The 19,916-nt window shown below is 41.1% G+C and overlaps 1 protein-coding gene across 1 annotated transcript in view; it reads left to right on the top strand.

Moving 5' to 3' along the window:
* Positions 1-19,916, top strand: part of LOC105284134 — a 44,293-nt gene that overhangs the window by 4,780 nt on the left and 19,597 nt on the right. The window contains exon 2 of the mRNA XM_011347424.2: positions 1,870-2,454. Coding sequence (XP_011345726.1) covers positions 2,248-2,454 — 207 coding nt within the window. The 5' untranslated portion in view covers positions 1,870-2,247. The remainder of the gene's footprint in view (positions 1-1,869; positions 2,455-19,916) is intronic.

Raw genomic sequence — 19,916 nt, 5'->3', positions numbered from 1 at the left:
ACCCCTTCCCCCTGCAACGTGCGATCGGCTTTATCTCGGAGAACGCGAAAGAGGCGTCTTCGCCCTTTCGCCCTGGAAATACATATAAATCATGCCCTAATTAATCTTCCCGGGTAACGCGACTGCGTGTTACGACTTGGATGACTCGGAAATATCGCCGTATTTTTCTACACCGGCTTCTTTCGTCGGTAATTCTGTATCCTCTCTTAACAAACATTTTTTTCATAACACCCTCTTTCTTATCCTTGCGCATTCTGAGGGAGTTTTGTGTCGAGGGGTCCCGAGCTTAAATATAAATCCCATTTGTCTATACTGCATTGAACGAAACGGTAAATAATATTTTGATGGAGAATTTTGTTGGAATAAAAGAGGAATAATTTCCTCGATGAAATCGTCATGTCGATCTTTTGTCGAAGGAAATGGGAAATGGAAGATGGAAATTCCTCCTCGCTGTTCTCCATAAGTCGAATGATGTTTGCACGGTATTACGCGACGCGTTTATTACCCAAGAGTAAAAGGGACAGGGCGCGAATTTTCCATTCTTAAATTAGGTCGCGCATTCTGTGACTAACGTACGGCCGACGACGACAGTTCTCATGAATTGCAAATTCCTGTTGTTGCTTTTCCTATCTTTATAGCTTCACTGTTCTCTATACCTCTTCTCTTCTCTTACCGAGTTTAGACAGTTCGTGTCGCACCCGTCTCGTTTTGTCAGCAAACAAAACGCACCGGCAATTTCTAATGGCTCTGTGATATAATCGAATGATTTGCATATCATTACAAATGCAATGTGCTAGAAAATTATTCTCTTACGCAGCCGTTTTTACATATTTCCTTGCAGTTTAAAATGTCGATTAATCAATACTGACGTGCAAAAATACCTGCGAAATAGAGTTTTGAAATAAAAGTACATTTTCGCATCATTTGAAAATATTAATATTACTGCATTTTTATTATAATTGTTCGTTAGCACTATTACTCTTTTTAACGCACATTTCCAAATATTGTAATTCGTGTATGCAAATTTTTCAACATCGGTATTTATTTGATTTGATATTTATTTGACGATCTTATTGTGCATTAATTGTGATCACGTTCTATAATCCTAGTTTCTTTTCTTCTTTTTTCAGATCTTTCCCTCGTTCCAAGATCTAAATATATTATATCTATTTATCCCATGCTCTTAGGGGCTAATGAGAATTCATCCATGTACGACCTTCATCCATCTATTTACCGATTTATCAAGCTCTCGCCTTTTTGCAGCAGTCGTTAATTTAAGTTGCAAGATCGAACGGCAAATCTAACGGCCGTTGATTTACGGAAAGCACGCGTTTTTTTTAACCGATAATGGATTCGGTCGGAATCCACTGACGTGCCCTCGGTTTTAATCAGGCAGACTCCTTTGAAAAGCTACTCGCGTTTTAGAATGAATGGTAGTTTCGCGTACAAATATCCTGCCGGGATTCGTTCTCTTCCCTTGACGTTTGTCACGTTTCGTAGTTTCATCTTGATGTTCGCGGGGAGAAACTTGGGTTTAAATTGACTCGACTCAGAATTTAATCCCTGCCAGAACATTCAGCAGGTGCACTTTTATTCGCTTGTAACGAAAGAAAAGTCGATAAGTTCCGATCTATCAAGACATAAAATAACATAGCATAGTAAAAGCGCGAAACTCTAATTCGAGATTCGTAATTGTTCAGATGATCATATTCCGTTGGTATTTATTTACATTTTAATAGATTTTTCGCGATTAATAAGAAACGGAAATAAGAAAATGTAATGAGAAAGAAGAAAGAGAGTAGAACAACCCGCACTATCTAATACCATCCCTGATCTCTAATTGCTCCTTTTTTTCTTTAAAATTCTTAGGGTGTACGTCGCCAAAAGCACCGGCAGCTAGTACCAGAATCGTTGCCAAATTCGCGCCACGTGACAACCATCGTTACCATTACAAGTACCATTTCAAGATCGTCTCTCTCGCCAACACTCCAGACATGCATTAACGAAACCACAACTTCGCGAACGAAATTGCCGGGTTTCTAACGAGATCTACCCGTGAGTCCTGCAGAATTGGAGAAACGTGTAGTAGCGTAAAGTCGAGCAGACGAGAAGTCGGTGACAAGGCGGGTACCATGAAGAGACTCATTTTCAGCGAAAAGTGATCTTCGAGGGATCGAAGAAGCGAAGAGGGGTTTGACGCAGATTCGGGTCAAGCAAATCAGGCCGATTGTAGGCCCGATCGGTGTGATGGTCTCGGGGTGGTGCCCGTGCGTGCCATTAGGGCGTCGGCAATCGCCGGCCCAGCAGCAACAGCAGCAACCGCCATCGTCATCCCGGACGCCGTTCACTGTCAGCGGCGCGACCGATCGCGCGGACATGGTGCAGATGTTCTACTATGAGAACCGCGGCAAGTGTTGCAAGAAACTGCTCAGATACAACGGATACCCAAACAAGGTCAGTCAGCTTGCAATTGCAATCTTGTTTCGCGATACGGAAAATCCGTAGATCTACTTACAATAGCTGCGCTCTTTCATGCTCTTCTTTTCAAGCATTTAATGTCTTATTTAGAGTGAGAATGATTCATCATTTTTGAGGAGATATTCTTGATTTATATGAAATGATCTTAAATTCTCTTAATTTTTACATAATTTTACTTATATATCTTTTTAAATAATCATTAGTTAGTAGCAACTCATGTTGAGTGAAAAGCAAAGAGTCTCTTTGCGTATTTCATATCGTGTTTTTTTTTGTTAATTAATTCTGAAATTAAAATATGCGATATTGCTTCTGGGGATGTTTTTCAAAGGAGTGATGCGTCAAAATGTCGCAATGAGCCTCAAAGGGCTACAAACGCGCTCTTCGGGGAGAGCATTAATTATTTGACGGGCGTCCTGATGAGCTTCGCCTAGAAAGGCACTTAAACTATTCTCTCAAGTAAGCTCGTCGCGGAGACTTAATGTGCACGTCCCGGTGTGTATCTCACATCGCTATGTGTAGAAGTAAATCCAGATAGACATAGTTACCAAGTTTCGTCTCTCTCCTGATCAAACGTAACTTTGGTCATGTTTCGAGAGGATGAATTTCATTAAAACCCAATAAGAAAATAATCAAGAGCCATCAAGCTGTTCGGCCAAGATGTCACAATAAAATTGCTACTTACTTCTAATATTGCGATGCAAATAAAATATTCTGATAATATTTGCTATATTTGCGAAATAAAATTTTAAAGTGATAATAAGACTTGAGTGACAAGTGTTGAGCTATGCAAGATATACACGGTGTGCTAAAACATTGGATTTTAATTTTAGGTTTTACATTTTATAATATATTATATATAATTTATATTATATATAATGATGACAAATGATAAATTGTATATTAAGCGACTAATTGTATATAAAAATAATGCCTATACATAATGCATACGTGTGTATATGCTTATATATATATATATATATATATATATATTTATATATATATAAATGGATATCTGTAAAAATATCTCTCATTCTATCACTCGGTCTTTCCATTAACGGTTATCGATTTTCCATCGGTCTTTCTTAATTGGATGTGATTTTAATCACATTTATAGAGGAGCAGTCGTTCTGCTCGCATTATATCGAAATCTCTTCAATAATTGCTCTAACTAGATATGAATCTATCTACATATCCATTTATCTATCTAATGAAACTAATTTTCCATCCATCCATTCATTTAACCATGTAACTAAATCAGTCATTCGATTATATCAAATATTCCAACCCAGTTAATATTCCTCAAACGCACAAAATCTGCATCTAAATTACACTTTTTATGAATTTTAGCAGGATCTTCAAAATTATAACTATTACCTTTAATGTTATTCATATTTATATAATATATTAAATTATCGTGATATTCATAAGATCAAAGAGATTATTTATAAAAAAATATACAGTGAGTTTACGTGAAAAGATGTTAGAGAAATATGACGCACCGTCAGTTACTTACGTGTACATAAATAAACGCTCGATCCGCCCTGCGACTATGGGCATAAATTACGACGTATCTCCCGCGTCTCCCTTAATGGTCGATTTAGAAACGTGACACAAAATGCGTCGCGACAATAAAAATTTCGCGAAACGAATATGATCTAATGAACATTTCATGCTACAGCAAGTCTCGAATTCTGCAGGAAGCCCCGCAGCGCGTACTACGAAGGCGAGAGATAGAGGAGAGAGAGAGAGGGGGCGGGGAAAGAGACAGAGACAGCTATTTCAAGTTCACCGCAGGCTTGGGCGAAGTTTCCGAAAGCCCCCGGGGAAATAAATCGATTCGATATCTGAATAGCCATTATGCGGACGTGGCTTTGCGGAATAAAGAGAGCATAGCAAAGCGGACGCGGGGAAGGGGTGCAGCATGCCTCAGGAGAGGCGAAGAAGGGCCTTATCCGCGAGAACTGGGCTAATGCTCCGACTTGGAAAACTCCGGTTCGTATCGGCCGGCAGAATTTTCCTTCGATAAATTATTATTCATCGCCGTCGTTTATTACTCGACTTGCAGCTGGCTCGTCGCCGCCGCCGCTCTTCCGCTTCCGCTCTTCCGCGTTTTGGTGTCACTTTTCCGCGAGCTCGTCGCGATTCCTCCTCGACAGCGCAAATAAATCTTCGCAGGTCTTTTTCCCCCGTCTCGCAGGGAAAAATGGCCGTCTAAAAGGAATTTCGATGCGACTGTCCGTCGATCGTCACTCGATTACGGAGAACGAGGCGCGACGCTTATCTCTCGTTGGAATTTTCAATTGTCTGATAACGGAAGAGAGGCGCAGCGCCAGCTTTCCGTCGAGACAGATTTCCTATTTTCTCGCTCGTTCCTTCGAAATATGCTTTCCTCTCCGGTATATCTCACGCATCAATCTTAGACATTACGCGGATGCTCGGGTCCAGAGAATCCAAGACTTATCTCGAGGCCAGAAATATGAGAGCGGTAAGTTCCCATTTCGCGGAGATATTCTTTCCAAATTTCGAATATGCCGTCGCTATTCTTGTAGCACTTCTCAAGAGCGAAATGTTAGTAGATATCTGAAATATCGTCTTGTACTTTATTGCCCTTCGTAACGTTACACATGCAATGCGAGAAGGTTTCCTCGATTCTCGACGATCTCCGACAGTTATGTGAGCACTTTTATCATATTGTTGACGTCACCAGGATTGCTCGCTCTGGGTGCAATACTCTCGGAAAATTGGGAAGATCTGAGACTATTGATAGAGCGCGATATTGACGTCGTTCATAAAATATTTGATTATGAGAGTTATCTCAGCGAAGTAACGCAAGGGGTTACTTACTTCGACTCATGCAAATATTATCTTATACCTCGATAATTGATTCGCTACACTTACGCCGCTATTCTCAGACATCACGCTATAGGGTTAAAGCATGTAATTTTAATAATAGTCATTAGGGCTAATAATAATTGTAGAGCGCAACATCGATGTAGGCACTCACATCGACCAACATCGTATACTTTTCCTCATCAATATGTCATTGACGACAATGTCGCGGTTATTTTTATGCGCCCTTCGATGCTTTGATACAAGCTAAATGTGGAAGGCATTTACCATCACGAAGAAGAAAATGTGCATGAAGAGCTGACTGATAATTTATGAGACAGAAGAGAGATAAAAAAATTTCTTTGAAAACAATTTAAATAAACTGAGTGTAAAAAGTACTTTTTTCTTTTAAAATAAATTCTGATTAAAATGAAATATAGAAACGAATGAAAAACATTACGCATGTTTGAAAACATTACAACATTAAAACATAAAACTGTATTTAAACATTTCTTTCATCGAATCAGTCATAGAAAATCTTATTCTGAATTTTGTCTGGAGAATTCAGTACCACTCCTGATAAATTTAATGCAATTTTCTTTTGTTCGGTGTAGCAGAATGTCCATATTATTTCAAAGAAAATCGGTTTTGATGTTTCCATAAGAACAAGAACTCGCGAGTTTCAGCCAGCTAAATGATGTTCCCATACATCGTGTCACTGCAAAAAAATGAGAGGAATCTTTTGGGAACGGGAATCGAAGGGAAAAATGATTCGCAGCGAAAGAAAGTGACATGTATGGATGCGCCATTGGTTTCAATCCATCACGCTCGATGCGCACCGGTGATTAACGAGCGTGTCGCATCGGTGCGGGTCTGCGACTTAACGCGCGGTGACACGTGTTTCGTTAGCGGCGATGGCTGCGGGATCGACTTCGTCGAGAAGGCTTCCTCACGACGTCTATCGCGCGCTAATTAATCACTCCGTCCTTCCCGTCCTGCGGATGATCAATGTATATTTCACGAGGCAATGGACGGAAGCGTTTCCTCTTGCATCGCCTAACAGCCATGGTAATTAACGGCTTCTCGCCAACAACGTTCACTCCGATCATTCTTTCGCTTGGAATAGAGCCGAGCGTTCCATAACGTCACCTCTTTTGCTCTCTTATATTGTAACGCTATTCTTATTCTATTATTCAAAGTAAACGTAAAAGAAATTATAGTAAATTCACAGAAAATTAGTATCTTTTTAATACAGTTGTAATAATTTATATCTACATTAACTGAGACCTTCAAAGCTTTTATTTTAAGGAATTAACAAAGTTACAGTACTGAATATTCGTTTTCATGAAACACCGAGAAAACAGCTAGATAATATATTTACGTATGCGCGTTTCTTGTGATGCTGCTGGATGGAAAAATAATTCCTCATGCATTCACAGGAAGAATTAATGCGCACGCTTAGTTTATAACTTGATTGCGTCATCTATTTGTTCCCGTTAAAAGTTAATTAGTATGCTCGGCGAGATTGCCTCGCGGTATCCGATGAGAAAAACACCGGGGACCTGGGGAAAATACATCTTTCCGCGAGGAATCTCCAGCGGACGAAATTGAATGAATCGCTATTAAAAGCGCGCTCGTGCTTATAAAATTATCCGTAAATACGATGCGATACCGAGCAGAGGATGAAGACTCCCCTCTCGCTCTCCCCGAATATATATACAGCGTCGCCATTAAAAACACTCCTCGCAGAGCGGGAATAAAGTGCTCGGCGAGTGCCTCATTTTTTTTCGCGAGTGCGCATGCACATGCACCAACGACGGGCACTTCGTCACGAGTGCAGTACGGTTGCAGTCATGCATGTGCATTCGGAGGAAACGGCACGGTTACAATTTACCCGCAGCGGCGTCGTAGTCCTCGTATATCTTAGGAGACGTTCCCTTTCCGCAGCGACGCTTTCTTATTTCTTCTTCTGTCCCTTTTCCTTTTTCTTATTGTGTCTTCCTTTTCCCTGGATCCCAGCAAATTTCCGTGCGGGAATGGACGCGAATCGCGCGCGACGAACGAGTTCCTTGCAGTCTTTGAGAGTCGACCAAGCGACTGCGAGTAATTCAAATTAACGAGGGTGCAGAGCGATTTTCGAGCGATTTTCACGCGAAATAGCCTCCTCGCAAATGGCTCTCTGTACGAAGAGAGTAATTGCTTCTTAACAAGTGTCCGGGATTCCGGGACGCGTTTATTATGGTGAACGTGTCCTTTATCTCCTCTTAGCGCATGGATAAGATTACATGGACGTAATATTGGAAATAACAAAGTATTGAATGACGTTCTCCATTCGATTATTGATTTAAAAAAAAGCACACTTTCAACTGATGAGTAAAAAGCGTTCAAATGTTTGAAAATTTCTGGATTTAAAAAAATGTTCTGCAAAATTAATTGGAATGCATTCCAATTAATTTTCAATAATTGTTTTTATATGTTAAATAACATATTTATTAGACTATTTTCCAGATATATCATAATTATTTTTTGAACCAAATAATTCATCATTTTAGTACTCACGGTAATTTCTACATAGTTTCCTTAATAGAAACATAGTTTATAAATAGCATGAAACCCAAACTATAACTTCATATAGTACGTCTAAACTTCCTTACGGTATTGACAACGAGTAATACAGGTTTCTCTGCGGGTACTGTATCGCAGCGCGGGAGAGCGGCTATTAATGAGGTCGCTTGTTTAAACTTGTGAATCGCGATTGGCGCGATCCGCGTCAGACACGTCAGGTCTCCGCGAAATTTCGTCGGCGCGATAGTCACGTTTCCGCGGACCGTTATTACGCGCTATCGATCGTTATCGCGAAACAATACCGCAAGAGGGAAAGAGAGACCGAGGGAAGCGACATATAACGCGACGCGGCACCTAGAATTAAACTCGCCGTGACGAAATAAAACCGCGGGGGTGGACGATGCGCGATTAGACGTCGGAGAAGGAACGAGAAAGAAAGCAGAAAAAGAGAGAAAGTCTAGTCAGCCACCGTTGCCACTGTTGGAAGGGAGTCAGCCTGGGAACAAAAGAGACGAAAGGGCCGGCGAGGGTGGCGCGGCAGGGATGAGGACAGGGTGGCAGGGTGAAGGGTGGCCGAGTGAATACGTATGTATACCGGGGGAGAAAAACGCGAACGACGAGCGGTGGTGGCGAGGGTGGCGGCGGGAGAAACGTGAGGAGCGAGCGAGACGGGGCGAACGAACGGGGGACCAGGGGGTGGTGGCCGAGGGAAGGCAGGCGGGAGGAGAGGGAATCGCGGAAAAGAGGCAAGAGGGTGGATATTCCAGGCTGCACCCCCGTGGCAGCGGTCCCAGCATATCGCCATGGCAACCGACCCTGAAACACCCTCCGGCCCTCTCTCGGTCGCGCTACTATCGCATCGGAGAGAACTTCGCTTTCCGATGGCAGTAATAATGTATCCTCGCTCTCGCAGCGCCGTTGTTGATGTAGGTCGCAGGACGCAGGACTGCACGCCGCGCGCGCAAGCCGCGATGCACGCAACCATGAGATGCTGCAGATGTAAGGGAGAGAGAGAAAGATTTTCGTATTCCTAGATAACTCTGATAACGTGCACGCCGTGAGATAAAGGCGCGCTTTGTACGACCGCTCGTCTTCGTATCGTTGCACGACGGGACGTGTCTTCCGTGTAGAATGTCCACTGGATGTTCGAGTTCATCTTTAACACACTCGTTTTCTGAATTATTTGAAAATATGGGAAATTGATCAAATTATATAAGCTTGAAGAAAAACTATTTTAAAAATTCCATTCTTTATTCGACCTGCGATGACTGTTTTAAATATTAATTTTAGACTGTTACAGAATATTTAATATGAACATGTAATATTAATATCAAAAATGTGCAATAATTTTTTTCAATATTTCTGCAAAAAATATCTTGATCTGAATTTCTTCTAATTGTACTCCTTCAATGTTATAAAGTGTTATAAAACATTTTGCAGGTAATTTGCTTTATTGTGCACAAAAGTGATAAATAAATATGAATAAAATTCAATTTTCTTTAATAATTAATCTAACAATATTTTATTTTTTTAAATTACGTATATTTCATGCACGTAGATACGTGTTACGACACTCAGTGACATAATACGTCTACTGCGTCACGTAGTACAGTATCTTTCCGCGTTTCGCCATATGGGACTTAGGACTGCGAAGAGGGAAGAGATACGACCGACGTGGTACCATTAAGGTAATACGGACAAACTACTGCACGTTGTAATAATAACGTAATGGCTCGTGACGATACGATCTCGTGTGAATTTACCGCGCGCCGTCTAAGTCCCGTAATCGCGGGATACGCCATTGTCTTCGCGGAGGAACGACAATAAGCTTTCATGCTGATTGCTCGCGCTTCGGAGCGCGCGCTCCGCGTCCTATTGAATTATCGAGTCTTTTTCACTCCGCGTTCCCCAGAATTTCGCGCGAATATATACATATATATGATCGTGAGGGGAGTACATTTGCGTTCATGTAATAAAAAACTAGCGTTTTGCGTTCGACAAAGTTACGCGGAATGACTGTCAATACTAAGCGCTATTTATTTGGTCGCGATTCTTAATAAATGAATGGTGCAGAACAGAGTGCACGCTCGCGTTTTCAACAACGCGCTCCGTCCGCCCATATTTCTCGATATACAACAATAACGTTTTATAGCGATTGCACCGTTGATCGATCCCTCGAGGACGGATTTACCGCCGGTAGCTACAGCTCGGAATTTACGTCTGTGTAACGTCGAGAAACCGCAGACGGAGTCGCTGGTCTCCAAAGGCTTGCAGCTTGCTTCATCTTGTTACTCCACTTCGAGCGATAGTGGAAGAAAATCTGAACTGCAATGATAACTACATCTCGCGCGATTATAAGTACGAATTATTGTATTTCTTTGTGATTTCTTTCAGTTGTTTTGCAAATATTCTGAACGCAAGTTGTTAGATTTACAAGATAAAATATTTATTATCAGTTTTATCGTAACGTTAAAACTTTTAAAACTGATAAGTCGAATAGGAAATTTCCATGTTACAGAAGCCTTTGGACCAGAGAGTTCCAAAAGTATTTGTTAGAAGAGAAAAGTCTATCAATATAATATCTTCTCGTAAATGAAGAACAAGTAGGTACATGTTTAGCGCAGTATGCTTAATAAATAATATTTAGTTTAATATCGCCGAGAAGATTACGGCATGGACCGCTTATCGCGCCGGGTCTACTGCATCCTGGCTCGCTCTCCAAGGATAAATACGAGATGCCTAGCAATCTCGTGCAACATACGCGCTTACGTTCGCTTTAATATTATTACGTATTACATTATTATGCCACTACTGATGGCGGACGTATCGTTAGCCTTAATCAGAACGTTCTATATGCCACACGCTTTTCTCGCACACTGCGGATTCCATTTCTCCACTCGAATTATGCAAAACGAGACGGAGGAAAGTAGGCGCGCGCGTGTATCCACTTCGCTGGGCGCGCGAGTAACCGCGTGATATTACCTGATATATTACTAGGTAACGGGAAAAGTCGCTGGTATGAGCCATCCGGGGTAAGTTGGCACGTCGTCTTTATAGTTCCGGAGCCTCGCGACATCGACATTATTCGGGGCACTTTCAGTTAATAAATTAATTCAGAGAGTTACGAATAAGTTTGCGCGAGTAAAACTAATTTTTCGTTCAGGTGTGAGTGTAGAGATAATACACGTGTACATTCTTCCATTTTTTACAATAATTCAATGTCAGAATGATAAAAAACACCAATTACTACAAAAGAAATAAGGTTTGAAGATACAAATATAAAGATAATACATATCCCTCCATTCTTTAAAATAATTCAATGTCGAAATATAAAACACCAACTACTATAAAATAAACGAGGAGGAAGGTTTTTATTTCTGCATGATCGCGAAAACGGCTGCACAGAAGGTACTAAGGAAGGATCCAAGAAAGGACGAGGGAAGAAAAGAAAGCACACAGCTTGGAGCACCGTCACGCGTTTACCAATGTATCACGGCGAGAGCGGGGTCGGTGTTTTTAATCGACGCCACTTGTTTCTAACGAGTCTCCCTTGCTTAAGCCTCTTAGCTGCACAGAACCCCTATTCTTCCCTCGCGATTTGAATCCCACGGTGCACCGTGGATTCAAATGGGCCAAAAAGCGGGCGCGGCTTTTAAGCATCAACATTGTGCATGCTATCAAATTGGTCGACGCATTGGAGGCATCTCTCTCTAAAGATACTCTAAAGATACTGCGATCATTTAGAACTGAAAATAGAAATTATATGTATATATGCTTTTTTCATTTTCTATATAATATCTATGGTATCATGCATTCATTGTTAATTTTCCATTGTTGTGTTGTTTTATATTGTTTACACTTACTTGTTGTTACATATTTTATGTATTATTTAATGCACTGTGACATGATAATAAAGTATTTGCAAAATAAATTCTAGCGAGTCAATATCTTTAATTTATTGTGTAGAGGGATGCCTCAGGTATCGATTTATCTTCCTTTGTTTCCCATCATCTCTCGCCAACCATCCTCTCGATCATCCTCACGTTTTATTCTCAGATTTCCAGTTTGAAGAGGGACCGCGACGTTCCACGTTAGCCATTGTGTCTTTTAATTTACGAGGCACTATCGAGTGTAGCTCATATGCAGAAAGCGAGCACGCGAAGGCGCATCATGCGATAGTTCGCAAGTTGGAATAACGATTTATGTTTGTTATTTTATAAAGATCCATGGAATGTAAGGAATGAAATAAGGAAGAATAAGATAAAAAAGAAATCCAGATTAATCTAGATAATCTGGATAAGCGAATGTCAATCTTTTTACAAATATAGCACTACTTACAATTTTTATCGATAAGATTTTACGTAGAACTACATAGAAAATAGATTCTAGCGAATTTGTGCTACTCAATGTATATATTCACACAAGTAGCACCGTTGATCTCCGAGATAACGAGCAGCAATGATTTTCCTATTCTTGTTACCTCCGGAGTGGATTGATATCCGACGGTCAGCGGCGGAGAATTCCGAGTTATATTCGATTGCTACGGGTTTGATAGATCATTAAACTCGACCGAGCGCATCCCCGGAGCGCGAATTTCATGGATAACGACTAGGGGGTAGTACTGGCTGCGCGCCGCGTTTAATTGCTCCGCGACGTGCTTTTTCGCCGATTAACGGACGTGCTCCACCACTTTCGCGGAAAAATTGCGCCAACGGCGGGAAAAGCTCGATCACTCCCGCTCTCGTAAAATCGCTCTAATTATAGTTAATCCCAAAATATTTTCAGACCTGACAGTAGAAATACGTAGAAAAAGCTTCCCGTTAATTTCTCAACAGTTTCTTCGTAATTATTCGGCGTTGTAAAATAAGAAATATTCGTATAAAGTAAGAGAAGTGTACTGCAGTATAAACAGACTTTTCGTTAAATGCAAAAGTGACACGCACGAACGTTACGAACGAGTGGGTCTCAGAGTAATGGCGAAGGGCCACGTTAATATTGGAGCGGTCCAATTAACGGAGATTCTTACAAAACGTTTCATTAACGGAACGCTATTGTCGGCTCTGTAGCACTTGTACTCGCGCTCGTGCACGTTGGCCGTATCTCCGCCGTATTCGCGATAACCAGCGACAGATTTAACAGCGAGAGAGTAAATTTGCCTGGTGCAAATGAGCGTCCGGGAAACTTCTCCGCCCTGGTAATTTCTCAAGACGGTAAACGGGAAACTCCGCGCGAAGGGCTGGAAAAGAGAAAGGAAGGGGAGGCGTGGTGGTGGCAACGGGATTGATTGAAATCGACGCTGTGGAAATCTTCGGATTTCTGTCAGGAAGCCGCTATCGACTAAGAACGAGAGAAGGAGCAAGAGAATTGTTCGCGAAAGTAGCTTGTTGGAGCATATATAGTCTGAGGAGTGCATTAAATCGAGGAAGACCGATTCGGAAAGCCGATAAAGCGTACTTAGGCAAGACGCAGTCGTTGCGTTTCGTCTGTCATTCCATCGAGAAGTAACAAGAAGTTAATTCAGAGTCAGCGATATCACCGTAACGGAAGTTTAGCCGTTACATTATCTTTCTTCGACGAATCTTAGTAGTCGAGGGGTAGATTGCGATTAATTATGGAAAAACTAATTTCTTTCTGGCACGATCGAAAACGACAGAGAATGTAATCTTGTTCAATAATCGCACCTTTCAGCGTTTCTCTTTAATTATTAATTTTTGTATTAGATGTTCTACGTCTACGCATATTATTTTGTTCTTGTTCGTCGTCTGAACTCCCATTAAATCTTTTAGGTTTAAAAAAAAATACGATACTTTATCATAATATTTCATAAAAATTAATACTTTTTATCCTCCAATTTATCCAAGATGAATTAGCGGTAATCTTTGCGAGCACATATCTCACGGGCAATTGCGCTACATCTAATTAGGTGCCCGATAAGATGGATATAAAGTACGAGGTCGAGATCGACGTAGCGCGATTTCTGGGATTTTTGCAGAAAGCCGGATTTAATCTTGATATATATTTATCGGCTGGAACCGTCCGTGCCGTTCGCCCGCACCATGTCGTTCCGTTCGCCCTTTTTCTTGAACGGGGCTAACCCAGAAAATTCCCTGAGCACTTTGTCTTCGAGGCGCGAGTCACCTGCTCGTACGAGAGTAGGAACAAAACGAAACGACAGATAAAACCCCGAAGAGCGCGCCGGATAACGCCCAAGTAACGTAATCCGCACTGAGACCGTCATAAGAAACACGAAAACGTGACTAGACTATCTTATAAAAAGCCCCTCTCACATTTTACATGCCGATTTACTGTCCGCCTATTATTTAGAATTAATTTATCCGCCGATTTATATGGAATAAATTTCAGCCTCATTTGTCGATATTTGTTAATCACTTTATTAAGAATTTCATAAAACTATCTATATAGAAATTATTAATTAGTTTGATGTCTTGTGTTTTAAAACCTCGTCTTAAATCCTTAAGAATTTCTCATATATAAACATATATGCTGGCGAAGAACATTATTACATCTTCGTTAAAATTCTTCATGAAGTACGGCAGTTTTTGTAATTTAATTCGAAGTCACTAGTTTGTTATCTACAATGTACCTATTTTTTTTTCAAACGCGCATATTTCTAGCGTGACCTCTCCAGTTGTCCAAGTTACCGAATCCGTTTACAATGGATGCACAAACTCGGGTAGCATAGCAGAATTTCCATTGTCGCTTCGCACTTCGGGTAATTCCTTGGTCAAACTCAAGTTACCGTGCCATGCCGAGTACGTGCGTGTCCCGACAAAGCCCGGAACAGGTGCCGAGGCTTTGGCCGGCGGCGCAGCTAGAATATCATGCTCCCCTTTGTCGGCGGCGCATCGATGTTATTTGCATGCATCCGACGACGTCGCCACCCCGACACGTCCACGGCGCAACTTGCCGTCAACGTCGACGTCGACGTCGACGTCGTATGATCTCGCTAAGTGACGCGACGACCTTCGCGTGCCTGCTGCGAAACACTCGCAGACACCGTTAATTCGACACACAACCCAAACTGCAAATTCGGCTCGACATTGGTAATCATGACTGCGTGGCGTTTCTCTCTCTCTCTCTCTCTCTCTCTCAGCATCTTGCAGATTATCCTGTTCTATGGAGACAGCATCTCTCGATAAATGGACCTCTTGCTCTCGATCCGTTCAGTAGGCCCGCGTGATATTGACGCTTGCGATTGATCAAGGCTGACAAAGCCATCAAAGGATTGAATAGTGAAATTCTCTCTTTGATATTAAGATCAATAATTCCCATTCGCGAATATTCAATGCGCTCAATGAGATCTTTGACGTGGCGTAATTGAAGGATTCGATTTAAAAAATGATTTCATCCACTTTTTAGAAAATTGAGAAAATTAAATTTAAACTAGTTGTTTCAAAACTGTTCTAAAAGCGAATTTATGTATCATTATATCTATTATGCGAGCATATATACACAGCGTTGTTTTATTATTGCAAATATAAAATTTCTGCAATTCATTAAACCATCATTCATCAATGTGCGCTCCTAATCGATACACTTTTCATTTGCACACCTCGTACTTTGTCAACGCCACGGTTCGTTTGTAACGACCAGAAGGGGAACGTTCACCGTCCACCTCGAATTACGAGGCGGGCGAATCACGCCAAGTGCGATATCGGACCCGTCCCACGGATGCTTGGACACTGTACTGACGATATATTGATGCGGAGTTTCACCGGCCCTTAGTATCCGCAGTCGCGATTTTAGATCGTTTACTGCATTCACTGAAGATTTTAGGAGGGTTTCCCGCGATCCGTGTTTTCGTCGCCCGTTTCACCAATTCTTTGTGTAGTTCGATTTTAAATGTTAGATTTACCAGTTTGTTGGAAATTATAATTTTGTCTTTTCATTAATTACGTAAAATTATAATGCTATAAAATACTGTATAATTTGTTATTAAAAATTCATTGAATTAATCTCTTTTCCTAGTAACAAAATTACACGTTTTAATCTTTCTTTGAAAGTGGCAGATAAAAATATGTAAATATTTTCATCTCGTGGATTTAATTTTATTAGATAAAATTAGTGTGCATAATTAGTACAAGAAAGAAAACGTGTTATATATTGTGTCGCAAGGAGAAAAATATCACCTGGATCTATTTGAGTTTTGTTTCGAATCTACTTTTACATGTCATAGATTATCGCGTATATTTAGAGATAATAGGCAGAGGTGCAAAACTGCAAATTGGTCACTCTGGACATTATCGATAATGGGCGCGAAGTGGTGCTATAATAACTGAAATGAGTAAACGATATCGTGTGTACGGCATACGTAATAACTAGCTAATACATGCTGTCGAATTTCAACGAGAGTGCGGAAATAGGTTGAACAAATTTGGTGACACACACGATGATGCGTATATGGTGATATAACGAACCGAGTAATTGTGTTAATACGTTAATCGCGCTCCCTAATTAATGGGACAGGATGCAAAAGCGACAGAAGTCGTTCAGAAAATATATACTATTCTCTGTGAGTCAAACAATTTCGTCAGAGCACTAACAAAATAATTTTGTCGCTTGTCGAAATCACGCGAAAGCTTTCCTTAGTAAAACAATATAAAATAATAAATAATAAAACAATCATAATACAATAAACAAATACAAAATATCGCTGCGAAATTGAAATAAAAAATATGAGAAATATTCAAAATACTTCAAAAGCTCGTTACATCTTAAATTTAAAATGATAAAATAATGAAGTTACAGAATAATCGCGATTTGCTTATCTCAATATTAATACAATTTCACGATTTTTTAATGTGGACAAAAAATACATAGTATCTAGAATGTGATATAATTCAGAATACAGCTTATTCGTATTTAATCATGAGATAAAAATATCGCAGATGTAGATACGTCTTTACGTGCGACTGATTCCTTCTGACGGATCGCCTGATTAATCATTAGGCTCCGGGTGCTCGTGAGGACTTAATGCAGATGTACGCATAGCGACACATCCCGCGATCGCACTTCACAATCCGCTGATCCCAGGACGAAATTTAGGTGGCAGTGCAATAAGCCTGGTCATGGAGAAAGCTGTCCGATACCTCATTCTGACAAGCAGATGGACCGAATCAGCGCGGCGCGTTGCATCACGTCGCATCGCGTCGCAATGCATCGAACTACGGTGCCACCCCGTCGGATTGCTTCTCGAAGGACAATGACGTTTATCGTCAGCCTATCGATTTTACGTCCGCAGTCCATTACCCCGGATTGGACGCGATTCGCTGCACGTCCAAGCTCTCGATAACTGTGAACAATTTTTATTTGTATGCGGAATCTTCTTGCCTAACATGTTATCGCGTTATACTTGGCTGCTTAATAATTAGTCAAGGAAACAAGTAGAGATTTCATAGGAAGAGAAAGAAAGAGAAAGAGAGAGTTTTGATTATAACAGTTGTTAACAATGTTAGCTCATTTAATCAAGCTCTGGTTTTAGCAGTTGTATCATTAATGCCATTAATTGTGAAATGGATGAAACAATATCACAAATCTGAAGATATAATTTTAAAATTATTTTTAATAAGTAGATGGAAAAAGAGAAAGAGAAAGTTACTTCATTTCGAGAGAAAGACTTTCTTAGCAATCCCATAACATAATCTTTGCTATCGAGGAATAGCTGCATCTCAAGTTAACTCGAGATCAACCGCGGTTTGCTGGCACGAAAAACGCTGAGAACGCAAAGAGATGCTCATTGTCGTTTTCAGAGCGATGCCATAGCGTGGCGAAGGTGGGTCAGGGATTATGGCGGGGCAATGGACCGAACTACCGGATTATCGGGTAAACCGGCATCCCCATGCGCAACGCACGGCCAACACGGTCGCACGAATGGCGAAACGCGGGCTACCGTTCACGGACGGCAATACCCTCGCCCCGATTGCGAAACTGCAGCTATGCTCCAGTGACTGCGTGGCCGCTTGTGCGTCGGATCGGATTTTCCTAAATTAAGGCGGGCACAATACGATACAATACGATCGCGGCGAGTCGTGCACGATAAAGCCACTCTGACTGCGCAACTGATCCTGATGCCTTTGACACTTGACAACCCTGGTACAAATTGATATTATGGCTTGACAGTATCTAGTATCAATAATGCGTATCAAGTCAACAATGTATCCAATGGAACTGCTTTACCTCTAACAAAGTAACCGTAATGAAGTCCTCGGTTTCGTATTACAGCATGCTCGAGAGGAAGATTTTGTAAAATATAATATTGATATAATAAATGAGATTAATATGAATATAATAACATATTAATAATTATCATTTTCATTATTGAGCGTGGTTTGTGCAAGCGTTCAGTGCGGAATGTACATTTAAAGAAAGACACGAAGAGAGAGGAGTTATACTGGAATATTTTAGAACTTTTTTAAAATAAATTGTTCGGTGATTCATTCAGATATTTCACATATTTCACCATCAATCACACGTTCCCATTCGCGCGAATGTTTTCGGGGTCGCTTACTCATCGCGTGCAAAATTCTAACGAGCGGTAATATCGTTTCCGACGAAGTGTAATTAAGCGTGCCTCACGACACGCGGAAGTGGGACCAGGAAATAGATGACGGGCGCGACTGGGTCACAGAGAGGAAGGAGCCGTTGCAAAGTTCCGTTGCTCTTGGTAGTTCGAGAAAGGCTAAATTAGACGAAGGTAGAGAGAAAGAGAGAAAAGCCGCGGTGATAGTGGCAACCGCGCGTGAGATCCACTTATTCAATCAGCGACATTCAGTCCGATATAAACGCGAGTTGCAGCGATCCGCGCGCGCATAATATCGAACGCAATTGTCGACGGTCTGCCGGTTCCACTTCTCGTTATCGCGACAAGTACGATGATAATAACTTGTCCGCGAAAACGAGATTTAATCAAACGACTCGCGAGCGCAACAACGGTCCAGCCCGCTTTTTCGATGACTCCGCGAGATTAATCTTAGAACCGGGAAAATTACATTTGAAAAACTTTATTCTCTCGACGTTTTAATTCTGCAGAAACGTCAAAGAATTGCGTCCTGCGCAAAAGAAATCCAACGGGGATGTTGGATGTTGGATAGATAGAGACACAACTTTAGGTGGGATCCCCTCCGTTCGTTTTATCTGAATTGACAATCAAGCCTCCGTAATTGATAATTAATTTTCTCCCGGCAATTATGTCAAATTTATTCCCTGCATGATTCCGCGCGTTAAATGCAATTATTTACGCCATTGTTGTTCTCGAATAGAAGCAACGCCAACGAGAGGAAAAAATTTCTATTCCGCAACGAAACTGCGACTGCAACGGCCAATTGAAATCGTTAATGGACAAATTGTCCACCTCCGGGCGTTTCGGTGTTTGAACGCCAATAAATTTGCATGTTCGACAGAAAAGAAACCATTACACAAGCTCGCCATCGCTTTCTGATCATTTCCGTGTCGCGAGAATTACTTCAATTTGTAGGTACAATTGTTCTTTCACAAAAAAGAAAGAGAAAATCGAAATAGTTGGCACGTTCACCTAACCACGGCAGCATGCTAAAGTTACGCGCAAAACATTACCATTATTTTTGGAATCAATATTAACAAGTTTTATCGTGCAAAAACAATTTCCATTATTGTATTATTTTTGCGTATTATTTATATTTACTACTGTGCATGTTTTATTAAAGTTTGCATCAAAATATATTTTCCAAGAGCATATTTCAGGCAGACTTCGTCCTCTTTTTACTGTGCACTATTTTAAAAAAAGAAAAAAAATAGTAGGGAGCTTTGACAGTCTTGGGGTCAAACAGGCGTCGCACTGAAACTGGCAAATATACGAGCGAGAAGGAAAAAAATTACGAAACGGAAACGGGAAAAGGGAGTACGGAAAGAAAAATAAACCGGCGGAAAGAGCGCGGAAACTTCGACCGAAATTCCGTCCTTCGTCCCTTTGGCTGTTTGTATTCCGCCCTTACCTACAGCCCTCAGCAGTCCGCGGTTGCTTCTTTTCGCTCTGCTTCGTACGGCCG

The sequence above is a fragment of the Ooceraea biroi genome, chromosome 6, assembly GCF_003672135.1.
Source record: "Ooceraea biroi isolate clonal line C1 chromosome 6, Obir_v5.4, whole genome shotgun sequence".
Taxonomy (NCBI): domain Eukaryota; kingdom Metazoa; phylum Arthropoda; class Insecta; order Hymenoptera; family Formicidae; genus Ooceraea; species Ooceraea biroi.
This window is presented reverse-complemented; position numbering and strand designations above follow the sequence as displayed.